The 16,928-nt window shown below is 31.1% G+C and overlaps 1 protein-coding gene across 1 annotated transcript; it reads left to right on the top strand.

Annotated features, from left to right (window-relative positions):
* Positions 1–104: 104 nt before the first annotated feature.
* LOC121125811 (uncharacterized) lies at positions 105–6,765 on the top strand. Its single transcript, XM_040721050.1, has 9 exons — positions 105–264; positions 317–496; positions 581–607; positions 690–710; positions 779–808; positions 5,645–5,962; positions 6,127–6,306; positions 6,376–6,399; positions 6,468–6,765. The coding sequence occupies exons 1-9, from the start codon at positions 156–158 to the stop codon at positions 6,632–6,634; spliced, it is 1,056 nt and encodes a 351-aa protein (XP_040576984.1). The 5' UTR covers positions 105–155; the 3' UTR covers positions 6,635–6,765.
* The last annotated feature ends 10,163 nt before the right edge of the window (positions 6,766–16,928 follow it).

The following is a 16,928-nucleotide window of genomic DNA, read 5'->3' as shown; positions in this document are numbered from 1 at the left end:
ATTTTTATTATTTGAGAAAGTAAAAAATCCGGTTTTCTGCAGAAATAAAAGTAATACTAATAAATAATAACAAAGCCGATCGTCCACGCTAATCTTTTTTGCCAAAAATTTTCCTGTTTTTAGGGTATATAAACGGTGTTTATGCTCTTTCATGGATGCATTCTATTCACAAAGTATCTTCAACATTCATCGTCATGGAGTATTCATATATTTTCACCATCTCTTTTCTATTAGTATGTGTTTTGTGGAATGAAGAAGTGAAGGGTAAGAGGAATGTTTCTATCAATCACCATATGTCTTAACTTTAAACACTTAGGAAACCCTATTGTATCCTGTCCCACCGTGGATGGCGAGACTTGTGTTTTCCCCTTCGTGTACGATGGAGAGACCTATGACCATTGTCATTTCAACGATTCTCATTATTTGTGTGCCACCTCTCAATCCAATAGCACTCACCCAGCAACATCTCTTAGTACATGCTCTGTTACCTGCTTCGGTAAGGTTCCCTTTGTCCATTCTCAACTACAATGTAATCATTACTATGTATATTCATGATTTTCAATTTTTTATACGATTATAGGTGATGCTACTATGTTGGAAAAGTTCCGTAAGTTCATGTAACATCAAAAATTTGTATACATCTAATTTATTTTCTTCATTTATGTTCGTCTCCTATAACCCATAAATAGATCCAAAGTTTGTAACTGAAAGTAAGTATACATTCAAATTGTAATATGTACTTTGCGTTTCATCTATTATTTTTATTCTTTCCAAACAGATGTAATGAGGGCTTTAGACGACGAACCTGGTAAGTCTATTTTATTAATTACTCTGTTCTTCCCAATTATCAAATCTTGAGACAACTTTAAGTAAATGTTCTTTGATATATTTCTTTTTTTCCATGTTTTTATACTAAAAGGTAATCTAATGAATATTTTATTAGATTATTTGTAGAAGAAGGCTTGGGTATAAGTTCAACAATATGTATTTTGCTATTGAAACAAAACGGAGTGATACACAATAATTGCTCCTACTAGTAATGTATCGCGAGCTAAATTTGATTATTTGCGAGTAACTAAAAAAATCGATTAATGACTCGTTACTCGCTCTATCACTTTTGCTGTTTAACAAACTCGATAGTCTAAAATTCTATTTTTTTAAAAATACAATTGAAAACTGTTCATTTAAAGATTGTTTTGTTTAGTTAATTTTCGCAAAATTAACTTATATATTAGCTTAACTGATGTTAATTTGATCAACTCCACAATCAATCCTGAGCGGTAATTTAATTCCTAGTAAATTCATTCCTTGTAAAAATTCATCTCCGGACATTTTATTCCAACTTTAATTATGTATATTTTGTGACGTCATAAGGTTTATGTTACTAAATTATCTAGTAGTATTTGTGTAGGGCTGTAAAGGGAGGTCTCAGCAGTGGGCAGTCGGCACTGGAGATGAGTGATGGCTAGTGATAAATGGCACACGGATATGAATGACTTATGGTGTTTATGGATTTTAATGACATCATGATAATGGGGTAGATAAATGAATAGGAATGGAATCCCGATCCGTGGTTAATATATATACAATAAATTGCATAGAAGTAAATCCTGGTATTACTCTTCTCTAAACACCATATATCATTCAAATCCGTCTCCCTCCCATCAATAGTCATCGATGACTCACCTCTAATGTCCGACTGCCAACTGCTCAGCACCCCCCCCCTACAGTCCTACACAAAAACTACCAAGTAGTTTATAAACATAAACCGTATGACGTCACAAAATACCCTTCATCAATATAATTTACTAGGAATAAAAGGACAGGGCATGAATTTACTAGCAATGACATCATATTTTACTATTTTTTAGTTAAAAGCAATATATTTTTGAATATATGCTTATTAACCATAAAAGCACCAAATTTTAGTTACTATGCGTCAATTATTATATAACAGGGAGAAAATAAAAAAAAATAAAAAATCATTCACTTCTTATTAAAATGGAAAATATGTGTATCAATTTGTGAATGGATTATTAAAACATTCCTCTCCAAATGGCTCATGAACATACCAATTAATAGCTTAGGCTAAAAAAGGTCTATGGTATTACATAGCATTATATTTTTTTCTTGTCCATAGCTTACATGGAAAGACAGTATTTGACAAATTTGTGGAGTAAGATGCACGTGAGCTCTACCCTCATTTTTTCCAATATAATAAATGATCAGTGATGCCAATCTGCGGGCCAGTTTTTTTTGGAATATGTATTCTAAAAAAATAATTTTCTTTTTTTAATAGTTGTCATTATTATTTAATTCCTAAGGAGTAAACATTCTTTTCTAAATCGATTCAATTGTATTTAAAATGTGATTGGATATTTGTGTTTGCTCATAAAAGACGGAGCCTAACCCTAATGATTTGTTTCGGAGATATAATTAAAAGTCCTTCTTGGACTCAGAGTAGAATTAGCGATGGATGTCGCAGTAATTCTGGCAAATGTCCTTGTTGATATCCTTTCTCTCCTCCAAAACATCCTTCAAATTATCAAAGTTAACATGTGGATTATCGTTTTCTTTTTTTAACATGCCCATTCGACAATGGATTTTCATTATTAGTGATAAGACATGAAATCGTACGCTACTACTACAGTTGTGAAACTTTTGTTTAACAACTTATTTCTGGTTATATCCACATTTGTTTGAAGTTGAACATTTATGTTCCAATGGTCCTTTTAGAGTTAATATGAATGTATATTAGTTAGTAAATACATTTTTGTTTTCGGACCTGTTACTCTATGGTTACATTAGCAAAATGTATATAGCACAACTTTAAAAAAGTCTAGGATGTCAAGATGAAAACATATATATTTTTGATTAAAATGATCTTTTTACATATTTTGTTTAATCATTATTATCGGCATAATAGAGAAGAGTCTCCACAGCATTTATTTAAGCCACTGCTTAGCTTGAACAGTATTTGATCCCATCAAGAAACAGTGTAAAATTAAAAATCTACATTGTTTTAAATCCATTGCTTTGGAAATAACAAAAGTAACATCATATTTAGCACAATAACTTACAAACTAAAGCACCAATTAGCTTAAAATTTTGACATATGTCTTTTGAAGGTTGCTACATACTGAAAATTAGATATAAATTAAAAAAATTTATAGCTCATCTATGTGTGAAGTTTTGGACTTTTAAGCCCATGTGTTAGAATTTTATTCTATGTTAATTCATCAGACGAATACAACTCTACCTTAAATCTTTGGTTAATTAATTTACAGCTTGTTTAAAATTATAACAATAGACACTTGTGCAAAATTTAAAGCCAATAAAAACAAATTCATTTAAAATTGGAACATTCGAGTGCAGGATCACAATTAAAATCCCTCCTGAAATGTCCTTTATTTCACATCCCCATAAAATCCTTATTTTTTTAAAGCTCAGTAAGCAATTCTTTATTCTTAATGAACAAAAAATTAACTTAATAAAATACACTCACTAAACATATTTGATAAGGGTTAAGAAACACCCCACCCTTTATAATTTAAAGTATCATCATACTTAATTGAATTCATACAAAAAAACATGCAATTATTATTTTGCTATATTTATCTGTCCAGTAACATTTATATTAACTACAACTCAAATATTTAAAACTCTAATTTAACGGCCATTGTGGGAGACATTTGCCGAAAAGCGAGTTTTTCTACTGATTACACATTACAAAAATACCTTTGTTTGAATAAATATGTTTGTATTTTGCTGATGATAGCCCTCTACCTACGTTTTTTGACGAAGTTAATTAATTTAGGTTAAACATTAACCCCTTTATCAAGCAAATTTCTTGATTCATAGTTGACATTACGCTAATTAATCATAGCAACATTAGATTTGTGGATAATCATGATGTAATTTGTATTTATTAAATATACAATATTATAATTTCATTTCGATAAATTTTTTTTACAAATTTTAATTACTTTTAACGAACTTGGGCTACTAACAATGTACTCATTAACTCTGATGAAATTGAGTGTGATAGATGGAATGAAGTTTATATTTAATTTGCGGCAATGCGTTATTTGCCGAAATGGAAATAGACAAAGCAAAAGAACGACTTAAAAATAAACAAATATTTTTAAATTCACCAAACCTTGATTAGAAATTGCAAATAATTACAAGAAAATACATTTTTTGCAACAACAAAAATTTGCATTGATTCTGAAAGAGCATATATATACTGTTTCCAGCATTATTTTCTATTTTAAACAGATTCAAAGTAATTTTACAGAAATAAGGGTGCAGAAAATCCCAGTTCACAAGGGTTAAAAGTCCTAAGAAGGTTTGGATCCTTGGTCACCTCACAATCTCTTTCGGAGGTCCTGACTTGTAACTAGATTGTCTTTTATTATTTTTTCAGATATTAATATTCAATGGTAAATCTTAACATATTCATAAAGAATGTGGATATACAGACGTTTTTAATTTCTCACTACAGAATTTGTAATTTAGTCACTCATTGTGATGATCTAAAATCTTTATTTTTCAAGGTAGAATCTTCAAATTTAGAATATTTGAATGTTATTAATTGAGAAGTATGTAAATTATAAAAAAATATTGTCATATTGTTAAATACGAGTGGTAGTACAAGGCATTGGCCGAAATCATTAGTTGTCGGTTAAATGACAAATTTTGCTTTTGATAGATTCATTTTTTTCGTACATTAACCAAATTTTAAGAAAAAAGTACTACTAACTACTAGTATAAATGCTATTATTTGTGATAATTAAAGAATCAATGTATCAAGATTTTTATTTATTTTGAATTGATTACCATTCTTGATTCAAGCTAGTCTCTTGAGCAATGCCCAACCCAGTAAATAAATGATCATTTTTTTGGTGTTATATAACAGTAAGTGAAGTATTCTAAAAAAAAGATCAATATTACAACTGTACATTGAATTTTTTTACTAAATTGTATTTGATTTAATACACTGCATAGTTTTCTAAATTGTTCATCATTCCCAGAGATTTGTCACTTTGGTATTCGATGGGTAATTTTGAGAAAAGTATAAACATAATTTCATATATTCATACGGAATTAACTAGTTTTTTGTCGACTCGAACACTTATCGAGTCGATGATTTTCAGACTTGACACATATGGTGAGTTGATTTTCAAATTAAAAAAAAAATTTGAGTTTTTTAACAGACAAAGTAGACATAGCAATTTTTTATGGAAAGATCTTATTATTACATATATAAAAATATTAGAGCAACAGTGGTCATACAGAAATAAAAATCCCCTAAATAATGAATTTGTAGTACCTTTTTTCCTTTTCTAATTTATTGACTTAATTGTAGACTACTTAACATCTGGAGAGGCACTAGACACGCAACATTGTTAATAGAACCTTACAAATCAATAATTATTGCATGATATAGCGATTGTGAAATAGAAAAATGAATTTTTGTGATGAAGTGATAAATCATGAACGCAAAGATTTATTTCATTTATAAAACTTGAAAGAGTACTTCAAAAGCACTTTTTCAATTATTATATAATTTGGTCAAAAAAAAAGAGCTAATTTTCTCTATTCCTTTTATAACTAATTTATGATCTCATATTTCTTTAATAAGAGAGTATGGAAGACAAAATGGAGGAGGGTGAAACAAAAGATTCAGATGAGGATAAAGAAGATGTAAAAACAGAGGAAGGTGAAACAAAGGATTCAGAAGAGGATACAGAAGAGAATAAAACGGAGGAAGGTGAAAATAATGATTCAGAAGAGGATACAGAAGACAAGGAAACAGAGGAAGATGAAAATGATGATGATTCAGAAGACGATAAGGAAGACCAAAGTACGGAGGAAGATGAAATGAAGGATTCAGAAGACGATAAGGAAGACCAAAGTACGGAGGAAGATGAAATGAAGGATTCAGAAGAGGATAAAGAAGGTAAGAATAAAGGGCTCTTTTACTAGCTGATGAGATTCACTGATATTTCATAATTGTTCAATACATTTTCCATATCTAAAATAATTATAATTAATGAAAGATTCCATTGAAATTTTGCGTCATACTAAATCTACAGAATAAAATATTATTCGTTTATTTAATAGAAGAAAGCAAATGTAAAACCCTCTCAGAGATTAACTGCGTGTTCCCCTTCAAATTCAATGGAATTGAACACACAAGCTGTACATATGCAGGAGTTGGCCATTACTCATGGTGTGCTACAGCTGTGGACCCCTCGAATATGGAGTATACAAGCTATGGATTTTGTTCCAAGGATTGTGAAAGTAAAAACATTTATAAATTTAGTATTTATACATTTTAAAGCGTTGTTTTATTTTTTTTAAACATGGCAGAGGAGGAAATTGTTCCTGAAGACCGTAAGTAGATATTCTATTAATTATATTAGGATAGAAATCTATAATTTTTTTACCATAAACACTTTTAGAATGTGCAACTTTTGATGGTACAAAATGCGAGTTTCCATTCACATACAACGAACAAACGTACAATGAATGTACAGGAACGGATAATTCAGGACTTCCTTGGTGTGCAACGAAAGTTAACGATAACATGGAACATCTAGAATATGGTGTTTGCCGTTCCATATGTTAGGAAAACAATTTTTTTAGACGCTCTATGTACGTCATATATATTATGTATATGATTTTTATACCTTATTAGAAATTATTAAGTTGAATGGACATTCACGACTATTCATTACAATAAACTATTTTAGTATCGAAGATCCTCTCGATTTTTTTTGCGTTTTTACTGAGACATTTATAAGGGAACATTGAACATGATTCTTCTAATGTAGTCAGCGAGTTAAAGTAAAACTTTATCCCTAAAATAAAACAAAAAATTAAAAAACTAAAGAAATGTTAAAATCGAACATTTTTGTCCACCATTAACTAAGGGTGGTTTGAAAAGTTTCCAACATAAATCATTTTGAAGTCAGCCAAAAAAAAAAAAAAAAAATTAATAGCCATGGCCTTGTGAGCTTTTAATGAGCTTTTCACAGAAATTGACAATTTTAATTCTATTTTAACACATAAAACCTGCAATAAAAATCTAAGTAACTCTAATCGAAGAAGGTACCAAGTTTTCATATTTATCAGTCAAATAGTTGGACAATTTTGCTTTCCGTTCACAAGCCTGGTTTAAGTAATTAGTTAGTTTATACAATTTGACTGAATTGATTATAAATCTCTTCTTTTACAAAAAAATCTTGCTAATTGTTGTGGAAAAAGTCTTTAAAAAGTAATATTGATTTAACTTAAGACCAATCAAACGAGGAAAATATAATTTATGTATGTATGAATGAACTAAAACACGTTATCAGGTCCCTTATAGATTAGGTTGATGTAGTTGCCCCAACATTATCAGAACAGTGGACCCTAATTTTGGTACTAAAATTAGGTAAGTAGAACACAAATACAAAATTGTAGCAAATTCAGTGACGTAGAATCGACGTAGCTACTTGAGATAATACTCCTAGGATAGATGGAGTATGTTTACTAATACTTAATCAGTGCAGCTCAATCTAACCAATTAAAGGAACATGATAAAAAATGCTGTTACTTTTTGTACAATTACAATTTCTAAAATCGTATTATGCAAAACTTTTTTGGTATGCGTTGTTTTAATTATATGTATAAATTCAAATATTTATATGATCAAATACAGATTATCTTTTTTTTTTATCACTGTATTTTTTTTAATTCTAGTAAGCAATAAGTTATTTTATTTAAAGAAGACATTATTAAACTTAAGTTGATAAAAGAAGAATGAAAAAAACTATAGTTTTTAATTTTAGTTATTTTCTTTTTTACTAATTATCATTTTCATATAATAATATATATATTTATGATTAAACTACTTTAACTCATAAATATATCAATCGTCAATTTTTTAAATACCAACTATTTTTTTTTTTTTTGCATTCTGTTTCTTTGATTTGGAAGGAAATATCAATTGTTCTCATTTAACTAAAGGATGTTCTGTAAGTTTTCATATCTTCTTGCTCGGCCCAAAGAGTCTTGCACTATCTTAGCCCTCTTTCTCCTCCGTTGTCAACCACCGACAACTTATCAATGTTCCCTTTACTTATGTAAAAACCGGGATCCAAGTAATTTACATTATGTTTTGGTATCGGAAACCTCTAATTTTCCATGTCTTGTGGCATCCCACATCCTACAGAGTCTTTGTTCTAAAGTCAGTAACTTTGATGTCGTATCCAACTTGATTACAAAATAATGTTAATGGTACAAGTTTTTCAGTTAGATACCTTAAAGTATGCACAAGTTTTATCGATTTCTTTATAACTGGTCAAGGTATTATTGACCAGTATGATATCATTCAAAGGTTTTACTGAAAGAAGCCGAGCACTAAACCACTAATACACGTAACCAAAAAAAAAACATACATAGTGATTTATCTACTTTTGCTGCCAAACACAAATAAAGCCCCCTTAGGTAATATCTAGCTGTCCCATCAGTCTTCATAATCTTTAAAAATCTGGTATTTTCGAAAAATGATAGTTTATCCAACTCATTATTTGCTCTTTTCTCATATTTATTTTGTGTTTTCTGCACAAAATGGCATTGTTGTTAAAAGTTTTTTTTTTTTTTAGACATCCTTTCATTTATGGGTAATTAATTTTTTCAGCCATCTTCATCTTGGTAATTGTAATAATGTGAGTCTTTTGGTAATGTGGTATCACTTATTCGGCAACAAAAGTTTGCATTGATACGTGATATTTTGGCAGATTTTTTTACATCCTCTCTCCTTAACTTATCCAAGTCTCCCATATAAGGTAGCAGAACTTGATTCCATGTCGGGATTGTAAATACAGTTATGTTCGGGTCCTGTTTGGGAAATGACACAATTTTCCCAGATTATTCTTGAGAATGATGTCAAATTATAAAAATTATTCAAAAAAAGACAGATATTTCAGTTAAAAATCATTTTTTATTTGTCAAATTTATAAGCAAATGAACATCCCGACGATTTTATATAAACTTTTTATTTATCTATTAATCCAATATCCCATTGGAAATCCATTTTTTTTTTGCAAGGAAAGAAAGAAAAAGGAAAAAAAAGTGCAATTTTCACCGATTTCGTTTTTTGATTTTAAAAAAATAATCAAAATAACGGTACAAACCTGTGCAAAAATAGGGGGAATCAAAAACGATTAAAATTTGAATGATACAAAACCTTACATACATGAAATCAGACAAAACTCTTATATTGATGAGTGAAGTATGTGGAGGTGATGTGAAAGTCGTTGAATCTGTCGTGGTTGAAGCGATTGGGATTGAGTGAATACTTTTGGGCCACCCAAATAAGAAGCGGGTTTAATTCATGAACGAATCACTCATTCTATGATGTAATATTTATGGGTCCAGGTGAAGTCACAACGATTTAAAAAAACCAACTAAGGAATCATTTTTCTTCTATGAGTAGATCCTGGAACACAATTTTGCATCACATTTACTGCTCCTCGAGCCTGATGAATCTTATAATTTCAATTGTTGATATAAAAGTTTAGATAAAGTTTTTTAAATCAAGCGGGCTTACCTCAGTAGAAGAAATAGAATGGCAAGACGTAGAACAAGATCGGCCTATTTTTCTGACACATAAAAGAATTCAAATAAAAACAAACTCATCTTAAAGATAAGATTCCGACCCTTTACTCCCTCAATGATCGGACTGGAGGCAATCCCAAATAAAGAAATAAAAAATTCGATGAGGCGAATAGAATTGGTAAATTAATAGTTGAGAGAAGACTCTTATGATACGCCAGGTTCAGGGAGGACTTCAACGACCATAATCCACGGACCATTATGCAGAACCCTTTTACAAACGTAAAACAAAAATGGTTATCCAGAGTTGTTCTCTTTTTAAGCAAAAAACAACAACAAAAACGAGTTGGCACCTCTTCTACGACTGCTCGAGGATCCTGGGAGTCCCCGCCATCCTAGAGGAAAAAATTAAAGAAGAATTCGGGTTGGATGTGAGAATACCGGACTGGATGATCACTACCTCAAGTCAACATACAGCTAATTTTGAAATAGTCTTTTCAATTACACGTGTCTTAAACATTGTGTACGCTCTTCAATGTAAAGGGGGAGGCTTTCTTCCTATAGGTTTTGAAACTTTTATTCAAGGAATATTACTTTAATGGGGAGGTTTGACGACATAGGGTCAATGAAAATGTTTAGTAAAATTTGTGATTAGATTTGTTTTTCTTAGAATAACACCAACGGCAAATAAAGATCCCAATGAAATGATTTTAGGGGAAAATGACGAGGGAAAAAATGGCGAGATAAAAAAAGAGGAAAAGTGTTTAAATGGAAAAAATGGCAAGATTCTTTTAAACTGATATTATATCTATCACCAATATAATATATAATAAGATAAAAAAAACAAAAAACACGACAGTGGTTCCAATGGAAGGAGTGCTAATCACTTAATTCTCCGTTATTAATTACAATATCATTAAACATGATGGACTATTCATATTGGACAAGACTCTTGGATTGACGAACAAGCATTTCGAAAATACTAGGCAAGAGTATCGATTTCCACTTTGTTTTGATCCAGGATGTGTCATAATAAGAGGTGGTTGGCTGTGGAGCGGCAAACCAGAGAGAGGATTTGGGTAGGTAGTCAAAGGTCGAGTCGTTGGATAGAGCAGAACAAATAGCTACAAAATCAAGATAAGGTGGAGATGAGTTCGTCGGATATCTTGGTGCAAGGGGATGATGACTACAAAGTTCGAAATGGGTGATTCCCAAGAACAACCACCCTCATAATTACAGCTCTCGTAGAAATTGAAATTCAAGCATCTCCTGTTGAGGATAAAGTATCTCGGATCCCTTCTTTTGTACTAATTCTTAGAGAACATGGAAGTATTTCTGTCTTTAATTAATGAGGATCGATCTAAGCATATGAAAAACACTTCTAAATTAAAAATGTGTCTCTTCATTTATCCAATTGTTTGTGTGGATTATGTTTGATATGTTTCAACATTAAAATAATAACTAATATATCATATCCAAGGTGTGATAATTCGAAGTAAACATATTTATTTTATCACAAATAAATAGATGTAACTTCTATAATTTTTTCCCATGGAATAAGATCTAAATTACTTGAAAGTTACGCATTTTTTAAACATCCATAAGCCGAAAATAACGATTGAAATTACTAATTTGATAATATATATTTTATTCATAAACCTAACTTTTTAAGGGACTTTGAAAAAATATTAGTGTATTTATGATCGCCAGAAGTGGATTAATACCCACCATGATCAAAAGAAATAAAAAAGATTGTATTTCTCTGTATTTGAAAGGTAAACTTGAGTTAAATAGCCACAACAGTTTCACAAATGCCCAACTTAAAATACAATATAGTTGAGAGAAATTTAAGGTACCTGAAATCTTTGAGGGGACGAAACCTTCCCATAGAGTTGGTTCTAACTATACGCACCTGAATTATCAAAATTACATAATTACATGAGTATCGAATAATTTTTTTAGAGCCGTTTCTGCCGAATAAAATATGTTTTTACATTTATTCTATAAATAAATTAATTGATGGAATTAAACATTGACAAAGGAATTTATATTAATATTTGTTTTACAAGTTAATAAAGTTGGAGCTGTATTCTCATTCTAAATTGAAATGAAGAATATATAGAGTTATAATGTTCATATTCTTTGATAAATATCACTGAATACCAGTATTATTTATTACAAAGGTAGTTACATATTCAAATGTCATTGTATCATACTAGAAAAATACACAAAAAATTCGTTGAAAGAGCCTATAAGTCACTTTTTATGGTTCTCATACTTGGCTTGATACATTGGAAGTATGAATTCATAGTCCTACATAAACAACTTCGAGAATTTGAGTCCTATAGATAACTACGTAATGCAGCCTGTTTCGTTCTCTCAAGAAAGAAGGTTTATGAAGAGACAAAGACCATCGTTCTATTGCAATTTCAGATTTCCCCAATTCTACTGAGCTTTACAATTTTCCTCCCACTCTCCAACGACTCGACCTTTGACTACCTGCCCGAATCCTCCAGTGGTTTGTCGCTCCACTGCCAACCACTTCTTATTCTGACACATCCAAAATGGAAATCGGTAGTCTTGCCAAGTATTTTGCAAATGCTTGTCCGCCAATCCAAGAGTCTTGTCCAATATGAATAGTCCATCATGTGTAATGATATTGTAATTAATAATGGTTAATTAAGGGTTTAGCACTCCTTCCATTGGAACAACTGTTGTGTTTTTTTTTTTTTTTTCTCTTAATATATATTATATCAGTTTAAAAAGAATCTTCCCATTTTCCCATTTAAACACTTTTCCTTTTTTTTTTATCTTGCCATTTTTTCCTGCCAGTTTTTCCTTGACATTTTTTCCATTTACATTTTTCCCTGACACCCAATGAAATATAAACCTTAATAGCTCGGAACAATTGTATAAATCAACGGAACCTCAAACCTTTTAAATGTATATAGGTTAACTATTTATTATTTCTAATTTAGTTTCTATTTATTTCAACTAACTTAAATGTTTTTATTGTTTGTAATAATTATTATACTACTGATATTTGCTTCCCATAAATTACTATAAAAAAATTAAGAAAATGTTTTAATTTGTACTGTTGTTTGATATCCCAGTCATTAATTAATTCATTTTTGATTTGACTCAACGGATTTATCAAGTCCTGTTGAGTTCCCAAAAACAATTTTGGTGTTTTAGGTATAGAAAAAGGCTCCCCCTCTTATATTGCCCCCGAAAAACTGCCAAATCCAGAGATCTGATAAATAATCATATTATACTTTTAGCTAGTTCAGTCAAATAATCATTAATATACATTCTAAAACATTGTGTATTAGTATATTCCGTCGATGGTGAAGGAATTGATGATTACTATTGCCTTAGAGACATAATCTTGGAGTCACTTGGTTCTTGTACTTCACTGCGTATATTATACATTTTATTTTGGAGATGAGCAACTCAATCTTCCGCCTATCCTTGTATTGGTAGGATTTTACAATGAGCCAATCCGAGGGACTTAATCTCACATGAAAATTTATCCAGACTTCTTCCCCAACCATCCTAAGGATCGGGGTAATTTTTGAATATTGGTAGAATAAATGAAAAGAGGTCTCCAATTCTTTTTGCCAAAAATAACACTTTCTTTCCTGAGGATCTTCCCGGGACTTGTTTGTAAAAATACAGGGCGTCCCTAGTCTGTACCTCATCCATTTTTGACGTGTGTCATTAAATTAATTCTTCAAAATGACGTTTGGATATGCATGTTCCACGCCATTGCTAATATCAAGCGTATATGTCCGAGGAACACCTCTGATACTAAAAAATAGTTCAGAGAGGTTGTAGATGACAGTTACTGATCTAATGACATAGCCATCTTATGGATTGCACAAAATATAGAATGCAGCCCTCACTCCACGGAAGGACTTCAAACTTTTAATCATTAAAGACATTGCATAATGATAATATTGCATATGTCATGAAGGAGGGTTAAAAAAAAAGTAAATATTATGTGAGTACTAAAGTAATACTACAGAAATGAAAATGATGAAATGGATTAATGGATCACCATCTAAATGATGTATCCTATAAGATTTTAAATTTTTTTAGCGAATGTGAATTAGTTGATTTGGTCCATGACAGGAGAAAATGTATCATTAAAAAAATGCAACACGTATACTACATTATAATTTAAACTATAACTGGTATTCCCTTATCGGATTAGAAACAGGCTAAAAATATTGGTAAAGGGATTGTACCCTAAAATAATACTTAAGAACAATTTAACAGATCCCTACCAAAAATGATTAAAATACCGATCTATTCCCTTTTTTTTACTAATAAGTCGAAAGAACCTGAAAATGGAATATATTATTTGACAAAAGTCTAAGGGATGATGTTAAAAATAAACTAATGCCTATTCCACCAAGACTGGAAGATTATGTACTCCGTTCAATGGATATCATAGAAGCCATTTTTGTCCAGTTAGAGATTACAGGTGCATGAAGAGGTCAAGGATTTATCATTTCATGGTTGTCTACTTTTTTTATTACTATATTGCATATATTTTTTATATTTGAGTATTCTAAATTTACTATTGGATGTAATTTATCGTATGGAATCGTTTTTATTGTGTTTCTTCAATTTTTGAATATATGGATTTGAAATAGATGACGAAAAAAAAGGGAAGAGAAAAGAGGATTATGAAATTAACGAAATGGAGGATTGATAAGAGGGAGTAGGAGGGAGAGGGGATGGACGATACAGAGGATGAAAAATAATGACGGAACTGACTTGTATTTCCCAAGGTATGAATAATATCCATTGATCGGGATTCCTTTCCTACTCACTATTAAGATTTATGATGACGTCATTTCTAATCCATAAACATCATTAATCATTCATATCCGTCTCCCTAAGTCTCTCTCACTAGTTGTCACTCATCTCCAATGCCGACTGCCCAGTCCTCCCTATACAGCCATACCCATAAACTACTAACTATTTCAAAAACATAAACCGTATGACGTCACTAAATATCCCTCATTAAACTAGGAATGAAATTTTCGGAGATTAATTTTACAGGGAATGAATTTACTGTAGCGTAGGAAAAAAAAATCATTTTTCAGGTGATCAATTCCAAAAAAAGCTAAAAAACCGGTTTTGCATCACTAATCATGGAATTCTAGACAAATGGAATGATCCTGCATGCAGCTTAGCTTGTTTTATTTATTTCCCCTTTGAGGTAATCAAGTAAAACATGACGTTGACACTTTTATTTTCCAACCAATCACACCTTTTATATTCTCCTCATGTATTTTGCAAATGCTTCTTCGTCAATCGAAGAGTCTTGTCCAATGTGAATAGTCCATCAGTTGTAATGATATGGTAATTAATAACGGTTAATTAAGGGTCTAGCACTCCTTCCATTGGAACCACTGTCGGTTTTTTTTTTTTCTTAATATATATTATACCAGTTTAAAAGAATCTTGCCATTTTCCCCATTGAAACACTTTTCCTTATTTTTATCTTCCCATTTTTCCCGCTACCATTTTGCAAGGTATGCACAATCTTATGTACCAATGGAAAATCAGGTTTTCTTTTCTCTTTTAAAAGGAACTGCTAACATTCGCATATTAGATTGCACACCTATGAAGTTTTTGATAGGTTGCATGTAAAAAGAAAAATTGAATTACCTCTCATTATGCAACTCCACTTCTTTATCTTTTAAAAGAAGTCTTTCTATGCCAAAACCTGCACAAAAAATAATAAAAAATCACAGACAGATTTATATTGTTTTTACATCGGTACAATTATATTCAAACTTATTATCTTAATTAAACATGTATCCTTTATTCTTGTGTATATAACATACATTATTTTGCAATATTAAAGTAAAATCCTTCAGCAATTGCAGTTCTAAATTTATATATGTTGTATGAAGATTTACTTTTATAGGTACATAGTATTTTTCCTCTTGATTTGAACCGGTATAAAAATATGAAAAGTCCTTAAACCCACGGCTCCATTTAAACTTGAAAAAAAAAAATCTATTACTTGGTTCATTATACTAACTTTATGAGTACACTTGAGCGAAAAATGTTTGGAACCACTCAGTACTTCAACCAGTACAAAGAATAGTTATACCCTGGTTGAGGCTTTAAATCCAACCCTATCTTTCTTCTTCTTTATCTGATCTAAAAATTGAGTTCTTTTTGATTTACGCACTAAAAGCATTCTCCGTAAATTGTGCTGAATTAGAACATACTTTGACAAGATGTAAATACTAGGGTCAGCAAAATTATATATATTTACCTCAAATAAAGGTGCCGAAATTTGACAAAACTCTTATTTCAGCATCAATGACCCTCCCTCTCAATTTCCCCCAATTGTACAGGTAAATTGCTGGATACCAAGGCAGTTAAAACTCCATCGCCACCGCGTTTCTAAACATTGAAAATCCCTTCTAATATAATAGAATACACCCTCGCTCACGGGCTGTGCAAGTGAGCAGATGGACCCAGAGCAGTTTAAATTTTCCGCCGCTGCTTCCTAGAGCATCAAGGAACCCATTTAAAGGCTCTAAAATAAAGCTAATGAACTGCTGGGCCTGAAGGTAGATTAAATTCGTCAGCAACCGCTTTTTTGGGTGTTGCGTCTTGACGAGGGAGAGACACAAACTTATTTATAAGGTGGAGAGATCCAGAATGACCGGGAGAGATGAGAGGAAGAAGGACGTGGAGGAATGAAACTACACACTGTTTATATGATCATGTGTATTCTAACTATACTCTGATATATTTACAAAAGACGACACTATTTATAATACGTAAAACTCAGTACTTATAATCATAGACGAATATACAAGAAGATAAAAACCAGAAAGGACATATTAAATACATAACATTGGGTGTCAAGGACCCCTGGGTGATTGCCACGCATTCTAAAAAAGATACGTTGCTCCATGTAATTGAAAGACTGTGGGAGAACTTTTAATTATAGCATTCATGCCTTTGTTGATTGTCTTCATGTTCGAATTTTAAAGGAAGCCATATCATTGAATGTCTACGGGGAAGAAAACATCCAATCGAATTTAACAAAAGTGTTGATATTGTTTGGAGTATCAAATAGTAGGGCATCCTGTGATAGTATTAAGGCATTAAATGTTGCTTTGTCTAATGGTAAAGTCCTTATTGCAAACAAGTTATGCACCTATCAACCACTGGAAGCTACAGAATTACAAACAATTTTTATATCTGTAGCAGTGTGATACTCAACCTTCTCTTTAAGGATTCCAATTGTGTCGGGTTATGGATGGCAATATGGAGCAGATT

The sequence above is a fragment of the Lepeophtheirus salmonis genome, chromosome 11 (assembly GCF_016086655.4).
Source record: "Lepeophtheirus salmonis chromosome 11, UVic_Lsal_1.4, whole genome shotgun sequence".
Taxonomy (NCBI): Eukaryota; Metazoa; Arthropoda; class Copepoda; order Siphonostomatoida; family Caligidae; genus Lepeophtheirus; species Lepeophtheirus salmonis.
This window is presented reverse-complemented; position numbering and strand designations above follow the sequence as displayed.